The sequence below is a fragment of the Podarcis tiliguerta genome (genome assembly GCF_965153285.1).
Source record: "Podarcis tiliguerta genome assembly, chromosome: 3".
Taxonomy (NCBI): domain Eukaryota; kingdom Metazoa; phylum Chordata; class Lepidosauria; order Squamata; family Lacertidae; genus Podarcis; species Podarcis tiliguerta.
The window spans coordinates 82,337,865-82,356,645 of record NC_139536.1 but is presented as its reverse complement, the minus strand read 5'-3'; the positions used below and the strand labels follow the sequence as shown (position 1 = coordinate 82,356,645).

General features: G+C 39.7%; 1 protein-coding gene across 50 annotated transcripts in view; it reads left to right on the top strand.

Annotated features, from left to right (window-relative positions):
* The window catches only part of RIMS1 (regulating synaptic membrane exocytosis 1), a 224,282-nt gene that overhangs the window by 142,173 nt on the left and 63,328 nt on the right, over nt 1-18,781 (top strand). For 12 of the 50 annotated variants that reach the window (XM_083431403.1, XM_083431391.1, XM_083431389.1 and 9 more), the window contains 5 exons: nt 1,952-2,014; nt 4,841-4,930; nt 11,284-11,367; nt 13,416-13,493; nt 15,712-15,783. The exons of 6 other annotated variants lie outside the window; for them this stretch is intronic. In XM_083431403.1, coding sequence (XP_083287529.1) covers nt 1,952-2,014; nt 4,841-4,930; nt 11,284-11,367; nt 13,416-13,493; nt 15,712-15,783 — 387 coding nt within the window. Of the gene's footprint in view, nt 1-1,951; nt 2,015-3,674; nt 3,753-4,840; nt 4,931-11,283; nt 11,368-13,415; nt 13,494-15,711; nt 15,784-18,781 lie in introns of all 50 variants that reach the window. 32 more of the 50 variants (XM_083431393.1, XM_083431373.1, XM_083431367.1 and 29 more) reach the window with 7 other exon arrangements.

Here is an 18,781-nt window from a genome sequence, read left to right as displayed (position 1 = left end):
ATGTTAGGGTGGTCCAGAGTTATAATTCTGTGGACATAGTGTGGTATATGCTGGCACATTTGTAGTTAGGCAGGACACGGAGGCTCAGTCCGTCATAAAGACTACCAGACACTTCAAACATACCTCAGCTTCCTACTCTCACATTCACAGTTGTTCCCTCACTATCTCACTCTTCCTTTCATGTTTCCTATGAAAATAGATAGTACCCATGATATCCACGTACAGTCCTAACTTTCCCTTCTAAACCGGAGACAGTGCTTTCTCATTCACCTCTCCTGTCTCCTGGGTGAGATGACAAATGCTGCTGCAGCTTTTTTTTTTTTTTAAAGCCACTCAGACCAAAGTCCTACTGGTAGCATAAAATTCTTCAAAGGAATCTTCAGGAAGTGTGAGCCCCTGACATTTTCACATTCATGGGTGAAGCAAATTAATAACACTGGTGAATAATCTCTAATTTTTAAGAAGCTTTCTTGAGTTGGTACCATTGAATTCAATGGTTCATTAGTTTACAAAGTATTCCATTATTCTTTAACCTGCCCTGTTGAATTACGGTTTTGCATGTGGGGTGTTAGGCCTCTTTTGTGTGTGGTATGTTGCACCAGAATCCTATAATGTTAGTAGGACTCTGTTAGGCAACATTCCACCAGATAGTTAAGGCTTTTTTATACAGGATTATTTCTTATGACGTTACTGATCGATCCCCAATGAAATGTATGTTATTGTGACAATAGGACAACACATGGCTCACACATTGACCAGTTTGGATAATGTTTAAACCAGGGCTTTTTTTTCTGGGGGGCCCAGGAGTCGCATACCCCTAAACATTTTGTGAATCTAAGTTTGGCCTCCTTGAGGGGCAGAGTAGGAAAATGAGAGTACCACTAAACATTTTTTAAGGGGAAAAAAGCACTGGTTTAAACCATAGTATTTCATATGACTATTTGGTTCTTTTGAAATGGTATATCTTCCTGAGCAGCAAATATACTTTACTCTGGTGAACCTTGGAAATTTATCTCAGTGATTTGTGTTTGGGCAGAATGCAAGTACACAGTGATATGGTTCATTAGTTTTACTTAATCTACTTAATGGTCTTACAGACCTCCCCCTCATCACTTCAAAACATGACATGCCAACCTTGCTTCATTTGGGGGACCTCCTGGTCTCTCTCCTGAGTGGCGCTGTTGACTTCTGCCTGAAAGTCCTGTCCTAGTGGTCCCACAGCATGTACACGTCTTGTTAAAACTCGTGCTACATGCTGCGCCTTTCTCTTTGCAGTTATTTCACTGTTGCCTGTAATGTATAGCTCCTTACAGTGGAGAGCCACAGGTCTGAATTAGAATGCTATAATGTACATTGAGGACATATTCAGGATGTGTGGTGACAAAATAATAATAAGAACAATAATGATAATAAGTATTTGTGTTTTAAAAACAAATGTGCAAAGGCATCATGACGCCTATGAATAGATTAGAGGAAGCTTGCAGTCTTGCAATGGCTTGAACTTCCACAGTTTTTTGATTTGGAAGATAAAACTCATTTTCTTCAATATTTCCTTATTATAAGCATATTGCCTGACGTTCATGAACAGTTTATTTTAGTTGCTTCTATTTAGAAATGCAGAATAACAGGGAAGCCAATCAGCTGTGAATTAAGAAACGCTCCAGATGTTAAAAGACTGCAGAGTTAAACTGCTTTAAAATCTGTTGCAGTGAATACATGTTAATCAGCCAAACTAAAGGATTGTAGCCTTTATTTTAGAATACTGGCCCAGACAGTCAAAAATATATATATGGAGTGTGCTAATATGTCTTTAACTTCTGTTGAGGTAACTATCTCAGTTCAAGCTTTCTGGTTTATTTTATGTTTTCATTTGCATACCATGGCATAATTCATGCCATTTAATGCTTCATATTTATATCTGTTTCATTCATCATCCATCCTGTCTGTGCAGTGAGCTTCTAATGCTGCCCAGGGCAAAACGAGGAAGAAGTGCAGAGTGCCTACATACCACCAGGTAAATACAGGCATTTGGTAACCAAGTTTGGATAGTTCTGGTGTGTGTGTGTTTTCTTTTCTTTTACAAGTCACTTTTGTTTCTGTCAGTCCTCTGCTGTAATATTCCTGTATTCGCAATATTGTATTGAAGTAAAAGGCTATGGTCTAGCAGCTTGATTATTTTTAAACATTTGTTGATATATGCTTATCCTGTCTTTCAGTGGATAGGATTATAGTGAGCCCAATGTACCCAGACCTGTGGCTTTTTATACATATTTTATATATTCATATGCCCTGCAGTGTCTGGATCATAGAGATAAAGTTACTGAGAAGTTTAATGTTTAGAAGTTGAACATTCGTACACACCAACTGGTGTCCCTCTGCTGATGAAGACAGAAAAGGGAGGGTGGGGAATGCATTCTGGATTTTGTGGGGTGCAGAGAGGTGGAGGAATCACCAAAAATTGCATCTATCCTCATTACACTGATGTAGGCCTTCCATCAGTGATGGGACATCAGTTGGATACCATCCATTGAATGGAATTATTCAAGAAATGTTGCAAAAGGTCTTCCAATGTATGGCAGTGGTATTATGTTTATTAATTTTTCCTTTCTAAACATTTGTGTTTTCATAATTGGTTTTGTGTCTTTCGCATACTGATCGCATTAAGTACTTATAATTAAACACCCTCACTTGCTAAGAGTCTTTGAGGGCATGGCAATACATATACAGAATTCCTTCAAGGGCCTCCCCTCTCATTTTAGCAAAGGGAACAAGCAAATATACATGACGCTTCTCTGTCTGTGAAAGTGGTCTGGGGAGGCTGCTATTGCAGAAACTCAGTATGAGTCCACACAGGGCTGTAGACTAGAGCACCTAGCTTCCAACACACTTTAAGCTGTGATGACATCTGTTAAACGTTAAAGCACCGTCCATAAGATATTCCATTATTAGCCAGCACATACTTCCAAAGGTAGTTTGTGATATAGCATAGGACTCTCCTTTTCAAAGAAAAGAAAGTTTAAAAATCTCCCTTTGCTGGCCATGCTTAAAGTGGCTCCTTAAATCCTTACCAAAGTGCTGCCTGAGAGGGTCCACAAGTTAGCTTCCCCGCCTCCTCAGAAGTAAAGGAGCAAGCATAGTACCGAAGGCTGTTCCAGTTATTTTGGCACCAGACACATAAAATCCCGCAAGCACTTCTCCCTGGGAGTAAAAATACAATGCTAAATTCCTTAACAATTTGCTACCCTTTTGTGACGTACAAAATCAGCTGCCCGAGCTGCCTCATTCTGCCTAATGGTACGACCAGCACAAAATAGGTGATACTAGCTTTAGTGTTATACTAGTACAAGAATGTTCTGGTAATGAGAGAGAGAGAGAGAAAAGACCCTCCTGAAGAAGTTGTAGAGTTCGGTTGTCTGTAGACTGCTGCTTTACAACCTCTTGTTTCAGCACACCTTACATAGATTCTTAACATTATAACATTACTAAAATTATCCTTAATAGTAGTGGCAATTGCTAACCACACATCAAATACTGCATAAGAATTGTTACTATTTTTACCTTTCATTAAGTACTGCTTCATCTGTATTTGCATTTATTTAGTTATTTATTTATTTGTTTTGTTTTGTTTCTTGCATGGATACTCTCCATTTCTTTTCTTTTCTTTCACACTCAAGAAATTCTGTTAGGCATTATAAAACACTACCTCCCAAGATGCCTTTATTAGAGAATGGCACTTACTGGAATATTTACAGGTAAGAAATCTGTTAAAAGTTCCCATTAAAGTTCTCACATACATTTCTGAAAATATGCATTCAAGAAAAATATTGGAGCTGCTTCTTACTAAGAATCATTTATAAGCATATACTGTATTATAAAATAAACCTCTCCCAACCAAAACACCAAAAATGCAGCTTGATCGCATTATCATCATAATATCTGGTGCAAAGCAAATGTTCCCAATTTATCTAAGAAATGAAAGGAGGCTAAAGCTGCAGACCTAAACATGTTCACACCCCCACTGAACACAATAGTTGCTACAGCCTTATCTCCCGAATCCCTGCTGCTTAAACCCCACTTAAAAAAATCAGTATTTTTATTTAAATTCACTACATATTTTATTTCTTTTTTAAACGTGTGGTTTGCATCCTGTGTGAAACTTACTTTTTTTTCTCTTTTATGAATTATGTTTACTTTGTGAAGCTCAACCCTGCCTGCATGTGTTAAGGCCAAATCAGTGCTTAGTCAGGATATTTCACTTCTTCGTAATTGCCTTAACTCACGAATACCAAGATTTACTGATGGTCTATTGGTTAGGTAAGGTCTCAGTCAAAGTATCCTTTCCTATTCCTGTTAGTTTAGTCCAGTAGATCAACCTCATTGTGAAGTTCGAGACAACTGTGCTCCATCATTTTGTGTTATAGAACTTTTAAGATGAAATAAGTTACAGAGATAATTTTCAGTGTTTCCTTCCCATTTTTCCCATTGGTTGATATTTGGCAAGTCTCGTTTTTCCACTGCTGAGGTGCAGTCTTGCCTATTTAATCCATCTTGAGTTGACTTCATGGAATCTCTTAATGGCCACCTTTGATTCCTTTGTTCTTTTATCCAACCAAATTCAGGCATTATCTTTTTAATTTTATTTTAAAGCAAATCTCGGCTCTCGCTCTCTCTCTTTTTCATCCAGCCAGTTCCATTGTATCTTTATTGGACCATTGTTAGTTGACATCTTATGTAAATAGAACATTACTTTATGATTTGATATCTAACATTGTATTCCTTTCTTTGTTTTCTTTTTGTTTTTCTCCTCCTCCTTCCATTGGATGCAATGCACTGGCACTAGTGAACTGCAGCCCTCGCTTGACAGGGCTAGGAGTGCTAGTACCAACTGCTTGAGGCCTGATACTAGTTTGCATTCACCAGAACAAGAAAGGTATAAAATAAAGACTTCTCAATTTCTTGTCATTTGTGCTGGTGGTCCTTATCAGTTTGTTATTTTCCCCCATATCAGTTTTCTATTCATATCCACCTGTTATTATTCATATCTGCTTTGATATTTGTAGACACTTTTGCTCCAATATCCATGCTTATTGTAGGTTGATGTTGCTTATAGCAGCTTTTGGCTTCTTTGGTTCTCTGTCTGTCTCTCTGTCTCTGTATCGCTTTAAAGTCCAAGCTAATGCCATTGTTTGCAGAAGTCCTCAGTATGCTGATAACAACATTTCAGTGTTAATTGAGATACGTAGTTTAACTGAGCACCACTTTTATTGTTTCTTCATCTGAACATGTGGGCTCTATCACATGGGAGCTTTTGTCACAATAAATTTGTTCATCTTCAAGGAGCTGCAAGACTCTGTTGTTTTCACTTGGTTATCAACATCCATGAACCATACCAGATGTAATATTTCACTTGCATTTCCTTCTTATTCAGCAAATTTTCCCTTTAAAGGAGGCTGGAATCTTGCTGATTCAGGAGGGTGAGTGTGGGTAGCAGAATCGCACCCCAACAGCTGATTGGCACTCTTTTCGTTTCCTTTCTACCCATGTGCCACTCCAATTGCTGGGTTCAAACACTGTGGGATTGGATTCATTGTGTTTCACGTTGTTCTTCCTTAAAAAAAAATAGAGCTGAGTTTGAAATGTTTGAAAACATTCCCCACCCCCAAAAACAGTTTAAAGATACTTTTTGTAATCAAACACTATTGGTCAGAATCATTGTCAGATGTGATTGTGGCTCTGTATGGAAGTGTTTGAATTCAACAGTATTTCTTCATAACTAGATATAGATATAGATAGTGTGCCTTGAGTTATTTGTCCTGCAAACACTGAATGTAGAAGAAAGCAGGTGTTGTCATGGAATTCTCAACAGGCCAACATGCATGTGATTAAAGAATGGTCTGAAGGCACCTGAAATGGTTCCTGCCTAGATGAGATACTTCCTGGGAGCCATCTGTAAGCCGCTCTTGGGTTCATTAGAGGAAGAGTTTGAATATGAATGCAATCTTTTCTTTTTCCTAGCCATAGAATAAGGACACCAGTAAAATTAAAAACCCCAGCACCTAGATTTATTGAGAGCAAGCAAAGATGCTGTTTTTGCTTGCCAGGGATATGCTGAAACTGGGAAGCCAGTAAGATGCTTGTGCAAGTGAATAATGAAGAGTGGCATTCAGCCAGCCTTTGCTCTTTGAAGATCTGTTTTTTTGCAGTGCCAGCATCTACCAGAGCCACTGGCAAGAATTCAATAGGTGCTTAAAAACAAGAGCAACAAGAGAGCACTGATGATCAAACACTGGCAAGCCACCCACATTTATGCCAAGACCTGGAAAATACCATTTTATTTCATGTGTGTGCACACTCGCAAAAAGCATTTTTGAAGATTCAGTTGTACCAAACTTCTCATGTTGATTTGTGTCCATGGATGAGAGCTAGTGTGCTGTAGTGGTTTGGAGCAGGGGTGATCTGACCTAACTAATTTTTGCTTCCTGCCATTCTGGTTCCAGATCTCACTGCTTTTTATGAAAGCAGCAGGGGGGGGGGAAGAAAGCTACACTCCTGGTTTGGGGGTATAAGTTGCAAACATTATCCCACTTGAACTGATTCACATTTCAGCTACAAAGCCACTGCATAAGGATCCCCTCTCACAACTCCCATTTTTTTCCTGGGGACCAATGTAAGAACTAAACTCAGGAAAAGGGAGAACCTATAAACCTTGCCCTGATTGTCCATCTCATACCAATTTTTTGAAGGCAACAAAGGATCCCCCTGATAAGTTGGGAATTAGGGTTTCCTGCTACTCTTGTTCTGCTTTGGGTGCCTCTTCATTTCACACACCAAAAAAGGAGAAAGAGAATTCTTTATATATAGCGGTAGCCTGCACTGGTGACATGTGGAAGAGTAGACTCAGTATGTACCTCAACTGGCAAATGTGAGAAAACATGCCCTTACTCAAAATAAGGCTACAATACCTGAATGCCCTGTTCCAGGCATTGGAAGTCTTTGGAGGGAACAAAGGCAGGGTATAGTGGGCAGGATTTAACAAAGTCCTGTCAGCAGAAGCCAAACATCTTGAGGGCAACATGTTGGTTACTGCATCCCTAATGGGTATATCCTCACTATTTAGGTTTTTGAATGTGACTGTAAAATAATGGAATTCCTGATCTGGATTCCCACCTGATTCCTAGGTCCAGTTCAGACATGTATCATAAGTGTGGCAGTTTGGTGAAGAAGCTGTCACACAACACTCCCATCCATTCATTCATTCTTCTAGCCATCCCATCATATGTTGGAGCAAATGGTGCAAGCTGAACAGGCTATTATAATAGATCAAAGACATTCTGCAGTGTTAGCCGAGTTGCTTTATCCTGGCTGCAAAGCATTGTATTAGTTTTATACATTATATAAACCAAACCTTGTAGTTTCACTAGTTTGTATGTAGCACAGTAACTGCACAGCTTAAATTTAGCAAAGCTGTGTTCTTATATGCTCACATGGATTGGTGACACTGGCAGTCAGGCTCCTCTTTCTATTAAAGGCAGCACTATAGACCTCTGTCTATTACCCTATATGGCAATGGGTCAATGCAGATGGCAGTCAGCACTTGGCTGAACATACTGAATTGACGTCTTTACTACAAAGTAAGAGCAAATGGATGTATTGCTGTTGTTGTAGGAGTAGGCATGGAAATCCAGATGGTGTTGTATTCATTCCATGTGATAGTAAAACTTGGACGTGAAGATTTGCAGCACGATGGTTATATGGGGAGCAAGATGAATATGTTTCCAAAAACAATATAGGAAGCCAAGACAGATGCTGAAGATGTACTTACTCTCAGCTTCTTCCCACCCTGTCCGAAGGAAAGCCACCACATCCTGAACCAGTGGTGGGCGAGCCACATTTGAAATGGGGTCAGCAAGAGCAAGGATTATTGGAGAATGCTGGATTGATTTTAAGAGTACTCTGTTGATTTGTAATGTTTGCCTTATCGTTATTAGCTGCCCCTCAAAATGTTATCTAGATTTTTGTTCTAGTGCTGGATACTAATCACAGTTCAGACAGAGCTAAGTAAACATTGTTAAGACTTACAGGATTGTGGGAAACCCCAGGGAAACTAAGCTTTAAGAGTGGGGCATGAGCTGTGTCATCCCCAATACATGTCCGACCAATCGTCAGGAACTCCCCACATCCCAAGTGAACTATGCTTTGTGCAAAAGCATGCTTTGGTGTGCCTTCCCCCAGTCTCTATTTTCTTGGAGTGGTGTTTGGCTAAGTTTTACTTACAGTAGAGCCATCGACTATATTATGTCTCTTAATTTCAATGGGTTTACACTGTGTAAAACTTGGTCAAATAACACCCATTATATTTTAAGTTTATAAGGAAGCCAAAAGCTTTCCTCCCTGATCCTCAGTGTTCAGTGCAAATTAGATGTCTTTGCCATCTAATTTTGTTTTACTGTGGTTGATGTTTTAATTTGTTGGAAGCCGCCCAGAGTGGCTGGGGAAACCTAGGCATATAAATAATATTAATGGGAGTTACTGGAAGTTGCTTCCTGCTCAAACTTTTTAGAGCTCTTCAACATAACCAGAACTTAGTTTCCAATTCTGTCAATACTGCATGGTATGTTGGATACTCTGTGAATGTATTGGATGCAGTTTCCTTAGAGTATAGCAGGTGCATCTACTAGTTGCACACTCTGCTATGATTTCTTATGTTTTGACCATTCTTTTCAACTCTCAAAAACTATTGCTGCATGCTATTCCACATTAGTGTGTACAGTACGTTCCACATCATTAAAACATATTGTGTGAATTTTTTTTCCAAATTTCGTAATGCATGTTTGCGGTTGATTACATTTCTATTTCTATTATTTTAAATGTTACTATAGAATATCAGCATATTAAGGGCTTTGAGTGCACTGGTACCTTTATATTTTTTCCTTTAGCACTTGGCATAGAGGGGGGAAAGCTGCTGCGTACTAACAGCCTTCTAAACATCTAAATATCTAAAATACTGTACTAATCTGCAATGCTAAATCCCCCTGAAGTCCTTGTAGTTTGCTTGCTCCCAATGTTTAATGAACAGAAAAGTACCTCGAAAAGTACAACTGAAACTGGTGCTTTAAATGTTACACTGCTAACAGAACATGCATTTTGCCTTTTTAATAATGATTCTATATCTCGTTGAAAATCAGGATTGCTGGCGTCTCTCCACGCATCCTCTTCTAAATGGAAAATTAGCTTTCATGAAATTTCTAATACACTTCATAAACACACTCCTGTGTATTTATCAATACGTCTATATGAAGAAATAGAATAATAACAACAAATATAAATAAATAAATAAATAAATAAGCAGGAATAATGAGGAAGGGAGCAGAGCATTGGGCTTGAATGAAGGACGTGCACAGTGCTATTATGAGCATGTTTACTTAGAAGCAAATCCCACAGTGCTCAGTGGGGCTTGCTCCCTAGTAAATGTGTTTTGGATTGGAGTCCCTAAATATGTCCTTGCTGAGAGGCCTTGGAACAAGCTGCTGTCTCAGCCAAGCCCACAACACAGAGTTGTTGAAAGAGTACATGGCATTCGTTCACGAAGATTTCACTGAATTGCATACAATGAAAAAAACTGAATGATTAAGTGAAAGCTATTGTCCTGGGAGAAAGATTCAGTCATAGCTGGGGACCAATATGGAAGTTTGCAATATTTGCCAGGAATCTGTTGAAAATGCTGCATGCTTTGAGAAATGATTCAGGGTCCAGTCCACCCAGACTGCTAGTTGCTTTGCATGACACTGACTGGCAATATGTGCAAAATGAAGTACTGGATTGGGATAGATGGGTGACTCACACAACCACCAGGTTCCTGACATTTGGGCTTTGTTGTTATCCCCAGCCCATGGCAGCTTCTTATGTATGGTGCACGGGTGATGTGATTCATTCTGCATGAACGTAAGCTGGCCATTGGAGCACCACTACCAACCCACAAATGCTGGCCCACCATGAACCTGATTATCATAGGACCTAGAGGAGAGGAGCAGAAGTTCAGCCATCTCCACAGTGGCAAGAATTCAGTTTCTGCACCCAACACCATGCTTTCTCCAGGCAACCTATGTGTGTGGAGGATGCACTCAGCACATTGCTCTATCGGTTTGTGCAGTTGCTACATCAGCCTTTTTAATTCTTAGAACAACTGTACTTATCGATAAGGTGGAGAGAGTTCCCAGTTCCCTATTGCCAGTTCCAGAGACACTCTGATTAATGTAATTTATGTATATCAGCTTCTTTTAAAAGGCAATCCTATGCATGCCTACAAACAAACAAAAAAATTAAGCTCCACTGAATTGAGTGGGACTTACTCCCTGGTAAGTGTGTATAGGATTGAAGCCTAGATCCCTTGTTTTCTTTTTTGTGAAAAGTAATAAACTAAGAAAAACAAACCTGTAATTATAGATGCCAGAAGTAGGAAAGCAGGTTCTGTGGCTAAAACAACACAAGGATTACAGAGCATGGTAATATAGATTACCATATATCTATGGAGGGGGGAAAGGGGGGTGTTGTGCTGGGATTGACTCTGCTGCCAGTCACAGTAGATGAGACTTTCTAGATCATGGATACCCAATGTGGCGCCTTTTAGGTGTTGGACTACAACTCCCATCAACCCCAGCCAGCATGGCCAGTGCTCAGGGATGATGGGAGTTGGAGTCTAACAGCAACTGGAGTGCACCACAGAGGTTCCCCTGGTCTAGAGGAACGCATATCGTTGTACACCATGGGCTGTGGTGGAAATAGACAATTTCAAAGACATATTTTGTATCTAGCAGTGTAACATGGTGCTTAAATTCCATCCATGCTCAGAGGTCATTCAATATTTTTCATTTGATTGAATAAACAAAAAACCCTTATTTCTCATTTAATCTGGTACCAGTTAAAACCTCATTAAGAATGCACACTGGGTCTTCAAAGGCACTGATATATGAAATACATAAGATACAATTCCTGCCATCAGTTACCTCTATGATATCATTATTTTACTGATTATTTTTTTTAAAAAAGTCATAGTACTGCAGTACTGTGTAAAGCACAATAGTACAGCTATGCAAATATGTCTGAAATGGGGCTCTAAATTCAAGCTAAATAACAATGGCGCTTTTTCTTACTCGAAATAAATAAAAAGTAAACACTGACTTTTTGGGGTACTTTTCAGTTTCCTTGCTACAAAAAAGCTTTTTTAAAAAAATATTATACACTAAATGTTCTGTTTTCTCCCTATTTTGTTGGATGAACAAACAGAGGTAGATGGTCCCCCTCACTAGATAGGAGCCGACCCACTAGTCCCCGGATTCAAATCCAACATGCATCTCCGGAGGATGACAGGTACTAGCCAGCCCCTCCTAAGTGAAAAGTAACTTGATGAATCTTGCCAAGAAGTTTATAAAGGCATGTATTTATTTATTTTTAATTACATTTCCCAGGAATTCTAGGACACTAGAAAGCATTTCATACCTGAATTCTACTCACGTTATTACAAAGCACCTCTGATGTCCTTGCAGTCAAATGCTGAAAAATGTGCTGCCTAGTTGACAAATTAGCCTTGCCCAGTGTGGTGGGCTGCCTATGGAGTCGGGGATTGGAAGAGGATATCCATGATTCATACAGGTTCCCCTCCTCTGTGTCATCAGGACACAGAGATCCAAAACCATGAAGCCTTCTGTTTTGAGCCAGCCTATTTTGGAATCCCAGATACAGGGTTTCCAGCAAGAAGGTGAAGTACATATATGAGGGAAGGAACCTGAATTGTTCTGGTGATAATAAGCAGCAATAAATCTTACTGTACCCCAGTAGATACTGGAGTTGAGATGAGTTGTTTGGGTTTTCATGCTGTGTAACAAATCATCACTTCTTTCTCTTTAGCCCCTGGTAGTCTCAATAGCAGAGAACCTTCCACACAGTGTCTCTCATCTCTCAACAGCAAGTGGGCAGCCATATTTTGAATTTTAAATTGGTGCTTTATAATCCTCTTCAGCTGCAGTCCTTAACACAGCTTACTAGGGAGTAAGCCCCACTGAACAACAATGGGACTTGCCAACTGAGCAAACTTCCACAGGATTGCACTGCCATGTATTGAATTCAGCAGGCAGTGAGAGGGGTTCAGAGTGCCTCAAGGCCACAATCCAATACGGTTAGGCAACCTTCGGCTCATTTAAATCAGTGATCTTGTCTGCTTAACAGCCCGTTAAACTGTGGCCTATGGGCAGCTTTTGAAAAGGCACAGGCGGTTCAGTTCACGACAGTATAACTTACTTTGTGCAATTGGTGTATTTAATCATCTCGTAACTAAAAATCCCAAGGGCAGGCTTTCTCTACAAGATAGCAATCATCAAACAATTTCAGTGCTTGTGGATTTCTCTTTATATGCTGATTGGCCAAATGTGATATATATTTGGTGGTGGTGGTTGTTTTTGTTATGGTTTTCTTATTTGAATGTTAGTGTCATGTTGTTCTTAGATTATAAGCATTTTCTCTTTCATTGGTTGTAACAGGTCCTCTGTATATGTGCATGTATTAAGTTACTGAACCATAATTTAAAATAGCTAGGTTTTCTACACACTCCTCCTCCATGCTGTGTGCCATATCTTGACAGCATTCCCATTCATTTTAATCCAAAAATTATTAGTATTGGTAACTGCACATGAAATAATTTTATCAAAGAAATGATAAATATGTATGTGGAGGCAAAATGGAGGCAAAAGCTAGAGATTCACGTTTTTAAAATTGTGATCCACTGATTTACAGTTGCCTAAGGCTGTTTTCTTTAATAAAGACAGGGAAATAGTTAATAAAGCTGGCATCAGAATAATTTTGCTATATACCCAGTATAATAAATTGGTTCTTAAGCTAAAAGCACAGGATCTGCAGTAGATAACTGGAATTCTTTCTCTCTCGAAGTACTGCAGTTACTGAAAACAATAATCAATAATATCTATATATGGCATTCTTAGGTAATTTTGACCAATATTTATTTCTACAAATCCAAACACTAACCTTGCAAACATTCACCTGAAGGGGACAAATTTGGTTGTGTTATCAGCAGGAGTAATGAAAATAGTAAAGCCAAACTTTAGTTTATTCACTGCAGATGAACTATTGTCTGTTATTTCTGTCTTTATCTTTTATTAATGTTTTCTGTTACAATTGTTGCAATGTTGCATTTTTTAAAAAAACAACAACACTCCTATTTCTGAAACACTGAAAAGGAGAGATCGGAAATGTTGCTTGGATGTACTACAACAGGAATGTTCTTGGTTCATAGAAATATCTTGATGCATGTCTCCATCTTCACTGCATGTGACCATCTCTCTGTTTCTATCTGTTTCTGTCCATTCTGTTCAACTTTCACTTCCATGTTTCCAAATCTTGTGAAGAACAACAGCGCTGGAGTCTTGCATTCCAAAACAAGACAGCTTAAACCTCCTAAGTGCTAATCCGGAAGAAACACAGAGGTATCTTGCTAAGTTGTCTTGAAACTCGCTGTGCATAAAATACCAAGTAGTGTTTGATAAGCCATACCTTCGTAGCTCTGTGTCACGCCAGTCTTATTTGGCATTATTTCTCATTCCCTTGAATAATATTAAATTGTGGGGGGGTGGGGGTTAGTGTATAATAGATTTAGTTCAAGGAAGCAGGAATACATACATATATATATATATATATATATATATACACACACACACATATATATACTTATATATATATATATATATATGATGTGAAAAGTCATTATATATGAACTGCAGTCTTAAAAACTGTATGTGGCACAAGAAGTCATGTAAACACTGCCAAAAGAACCTATTTCTGGGAGACGGGAAAATGCATAGAGGGCAGTGTAAGTGACAGACATCATCAGACCTTTTGAAGAAGTCTCCATGAAGGTAAAGTAATTGGGGTGTAGAACAAAGTTCAATAAACAAAAGGTTCCAGGAGTCATTTCAGACCCAATATGAGGGAACTAGGCTAGGACAATGTACAACAAAATGGACCTGAGACGGAGGACAAGGAACCATCACTAACTAGTCAAGCACGTTATATGATGGGAAGCCGGCACGTTATATGGTGAATATCATCCTAAAGGATAAGGCAACCTAACAAGCGTGTAGCTACTCCAAAGCTGAACCCCAGGAAATGCAAGATCTTGGACTATAGCGAGTCTGAGGCACTAACCTAAGGCATGACAGGACTAGTTATAAAGAGTTTGGTCTTTTTAAGTCTCTTGAGGTACAATGGGTTAAAGTCAGTGTTTGCTCAGTAAAGATGTTACCATAGCTTAGGCCTCTATTTTGATTTTCATAGTCAGTCTGAATTAGTTAGATGATCTGATGGACATAAAATAAGCAGGGCCTGTGTCTTTGGCCCAAATCATTGTTTAAAAGTGTTCCAAACTTCCAAACCCTGCGTTTTTTCTTCTTTTCCATGTCATACTGATGGCAGACTTGATTGCTCTGGTTTGAGAATAAAGGAGACGGGAATGTTTTGCCAATTGTCCCCTTGGCATAAATCAGGCCTTGAATTCTACAAGCCAGAATTCATTCATGTCAATTTTTCAAAACTTTCACAGAGAGATTTACCAAGAGCTCTTCAATACCTCCTCTTTTCCTAAGCCATTAGGTGCTTTTAGAATTCATGACTTTGGGCTTGTCTTGATAATGCCCATGAAACTGAGACATTGTTTCTGATCCCATGACTGGACAAGAATACCAAGAAGCCTTTTAAAATGCTGTGGTAAAACATTATTGTATTGATTAATTTGTGGTCCTAAAACTTGGTACACTGAAAATAGCTTCTTGGTAGATGGTTGTGTGACTATGAAAACACAAAAGGTATCTCAGATGAGAAAAGCAACAGAGAACAATTGGTTTATACCGACATGGACTATTGGTCCATCTAGCTCAGCATTGTCAACACTGATTGGCAGAGGTGCTCCAGGATTTCAGTTAGGGGACTTTCCCAGTGCTACCTGAGGATGCTAGGTATTGAATCTGTGACCTTTTGCTTGCAAAGCATTGCACCATGCCATTGAGCTACAATCTGACAGTTAGTTAATTTGTATGTTGTGGTAAGAGTATTCTAGAACATATGAATCTAGAACACCATAATGTCCAACCTAGAGAAAAAACTAAAAAAGGCTTGATTCAAACACTCATTAATTTTATATTGGTTTAGCAATTGAAATATCAATGAATTTATAGTCTGATGCCTTTATCTTAACAGGGGGAGATTTTTCACATTCTTAAGCTCAGATTAATTAAAATAGAGTTTTATTGTCATGGAGTATTTAATCGACTGCATTGTTTGCCATCTGTGTTAGAGTGTGATGCAAAAGCAGCCTGTCACATTTTAACCTAGAGATAATGTCATTTCCTACCACATTTAACATTACTTTGGGGTGAATTCTAAAATTTCACAGCATTCAGGAGCAAGTGGGTGTGGAAAGTGCTGCAAATAGTGATATCAAATAGGTTAAATCTTGTTGTTTCTGTCCTTGGTGAAGCCTTCATATTCATACATTTGTTGAGTGTTGTTGCTGGCAGTTCTCTTATTCAAATTCCATATTTACTAGCCATTCATAAAACCTTCCATCTGCTTGAATTTCTGTGATATATTTCCTGGATCACATGCTTTCCTTCCTTTTTTCATATTTTTTTTTGACATCTCATTTCACAGGCATCCCAGAAAGGTGGAAAGATATAGCACCCAAAAACAGACTAGGAAAGGCTCTGCGTCTGAAACAGAAAGGTAGGACTGATGGGCTACTGGAATTGTTCACATGCCGTGACTTCGTATGCTGAGAATCTGACAAAAAACCACACGTAAATATTCTGCTGCAGATAAGCTGAAAAACCTATTGGGTTGTTTCCAGTATTTGTACTAGAGGGCTAGATCCTGAAGGACAACTGGCAAAGGACATCTCTATGGCAGCAGGCAGCTCAGTTTGCTAGAGCATGATGCTGAGAATGCCAGGGTTGCAGGTTCAATACCCATAAGGGACAGCTGGATATTCCTGCATTGCAGGGGATTGGACTAAATTGATCCTCCAGGTACCTTTCAACCTGTGATTCTACACTGTGATTCTATACTATCATTGTATGGCCAGCCAATGAGGCTCTGAGCTTCTGAGCCTTAGCCCCTGGAGAACCTTCACTCTTGATGCAGAGGATGAGAAGTCAAAATAAAAACCCTCCCCATCACCCAGATATTTTGCACCTATAACATTTTATATACTACTTTCAGAAAGTAGCAATAAATAGAGGAGAAAAATGGGTGAAGGAGACAGTAGGAAGCTTAACAAGGAGCATCAAATTATAATAGTGTGTTGCATCCAATGTGTTGTTTTATGCGAGTGTACAACACTTTTCTTAGATCCCTTGTGTGTCTTAGTGACTATCCCACCCCTGCCCCAACCACCCAAAGCTTCTCCCTATGGTTGGAGAACCCTCCATAACAGTTTAGCATATGGTGAGGGCAAACAGCAAAAAATTGGATATTCCTTGACATGTAGACACATGTGCTTTCTGCTGCTGCAAAGTAGCCACAATGCAATATAATGTGCAAAATAATTTTTGCAACAGGGTTTGTATATGCTCCTTTCATACCTTGTGTGCTTAGCAGGCCAGTAAATATATGAGCTATTAATATAACATGAAGTACAAATGTTAATAAATGTTCCTTTAAAAAATAAATAAATTTCTGTTTCATTGTCCACTAACTGTACTGCTGCATGGCTTCTGTTTCTTCCTTACCCTTTGTTTAAAAGAACATAGAAAAACTCATATATATATATATATATATATATATATATATATATATGGATCCATGCTCAATTCAGTTGAAGGTGCCAGCCAATTTTTTAAAAGCAATTTTTTAAAAGCAATGCATTGCAGTTACAATGCATGGGGAAGGCATTCTGACTCCATACACATGTCAGAGTTCTTGCATCACAGGCCAGAGCTTTACTTTCTGAAGTGTGATGTTCATTCAAATAGGAATTAATTGAGAGTATATCATTCGGGGTATGGATTTGTTCAAAGACTTGATTGACCAGTACATTAAGAGGAGATCTACTGTCGTTGTTTCTGTTGTTACTCTTTTTAAAAGCTAAACATTACTGTCAATGCCTCTGAAGTCCAGCTATAATTCAAGTGACCGAGCACACACAACAGGGCCAGAAAGGGCTTTGTGGGAAGGGAGGGAAGCTCGGGAACATGTGTGTGTAAGAGAGGAAAGCCAGAAGAAACTTGGGCTGAGTGGCTTAACTTTCCTTCACAACGAACTGAGCTTCTGCCTCCTCCCTCCCCAAAGGGATCATTTCTACTCTCCTCGTCTGATCTGAGATGCTGGGGCTTGGCTTGCTATCACCGAGACATGCTGCTAACTGAGGCATCTTCCGGTGCCTACTTTTTGCAGAGACATTGGTGAGAGGCGGAGCACTGGAGGGGGGAGGGGCTATTAGGTAGGTTGGGGGAGGAGGAGGAGGACTTGGTGGCATGGGAAAAGTCAAGTTGGTGGCGTCTAGCGAACCCCCCCTTCCTCCTGATTTTGGCACCAGTAAATCAGAGCAGTGCCAACAACTCCCCCTCCCTGGTGACCAGCTCACGAAGCGCCTGAGCAAGCAGCCCAAGTAGTGGCGGGGGATGCGGGGGGCTGTGCTGGGTGCCCGGCGTGCTCTGGCAGCTGCACACCTTGCACATGGGGCTCAGTAATTATGATTGTGAATAATGCATGGGGACAAGTGCGGATTGGTCCGGCTCCAGCAGACTCGGGCTGCATATGTAAATGAGGGAGGGCACTCAGCAATTAGCTGCTTCAGTCCCAAACCCGGACATTTTGCCAAATTTTAAAAATCCTCCCTGACAGAAATTTTAACCCTGAAAAAGAGGACGTCTCCAGGAAAATCTGGACATATGGCAACCCTACCTTACTCCAGACACTCACTCCTGGAAGTACTTTTTCAGAATGAATGTTTTTAGCCCAGAGGCAGGGAACAGGTCCCAGCTGGCAAACGATATTTGTTGTCGTTGCTTGTGCAGGTGGAAATCAAACAGTGGAGGCAAAGGGGCAGGGCTTTTCTGGAACCAGCGATCATCCAGCACTCACAAAGTATTGCACCTTTCCCAAGCGGCCTTAGGGAGATTTGTGTTCTGCTCACTTGCTGTGTAAGGGAAGATGAAAGATGGCTGTCCTGTTAGACTCTTGCCTGTCAAGCTTATTCTCATATGCCCTTTTCTATCTCTTCCTCCTTTCCTTTCCCCTTTTGTTCTTGCCTCTTTCTCTCCTCATGTCAGCAATGAGAAATGAGTATAGCAGGCAGAAGATCTGAGTGAGGTCCATTTGCAGTAATAATTCAATTTAAATTGCTAGATTAAGGAGGTTTAAACATGTCAGGTTTAGTTTAATATGCAGTATACTGCTTTGAGATTTTTCTTAAAAATACAAAGCGGTATGGTATAGTAAGTAAGTAAGTAAGTAAGTAAGTAAATAGGTTCCTGTATTATTTGCATTCATTGCTGATGCCCTTCACAGTACAGTTTCTGACTACAGTGGTACCTCTGGTTACGAACTTAATTTGTTCCGGAGGTCTGTTCTTAACCAGAAACCGTTCTTAATCTGAGGTACCACTTTAGCTAATGGGGCCTCCTGCTGCCGCCATGCTGCCGGTGTACAGTTTCTGTTCTCATCCTGAGGTAAAGTTTTTAACCTGAGGTACTACTTCCGGGTTAGTGGAGTCTGTAACCCG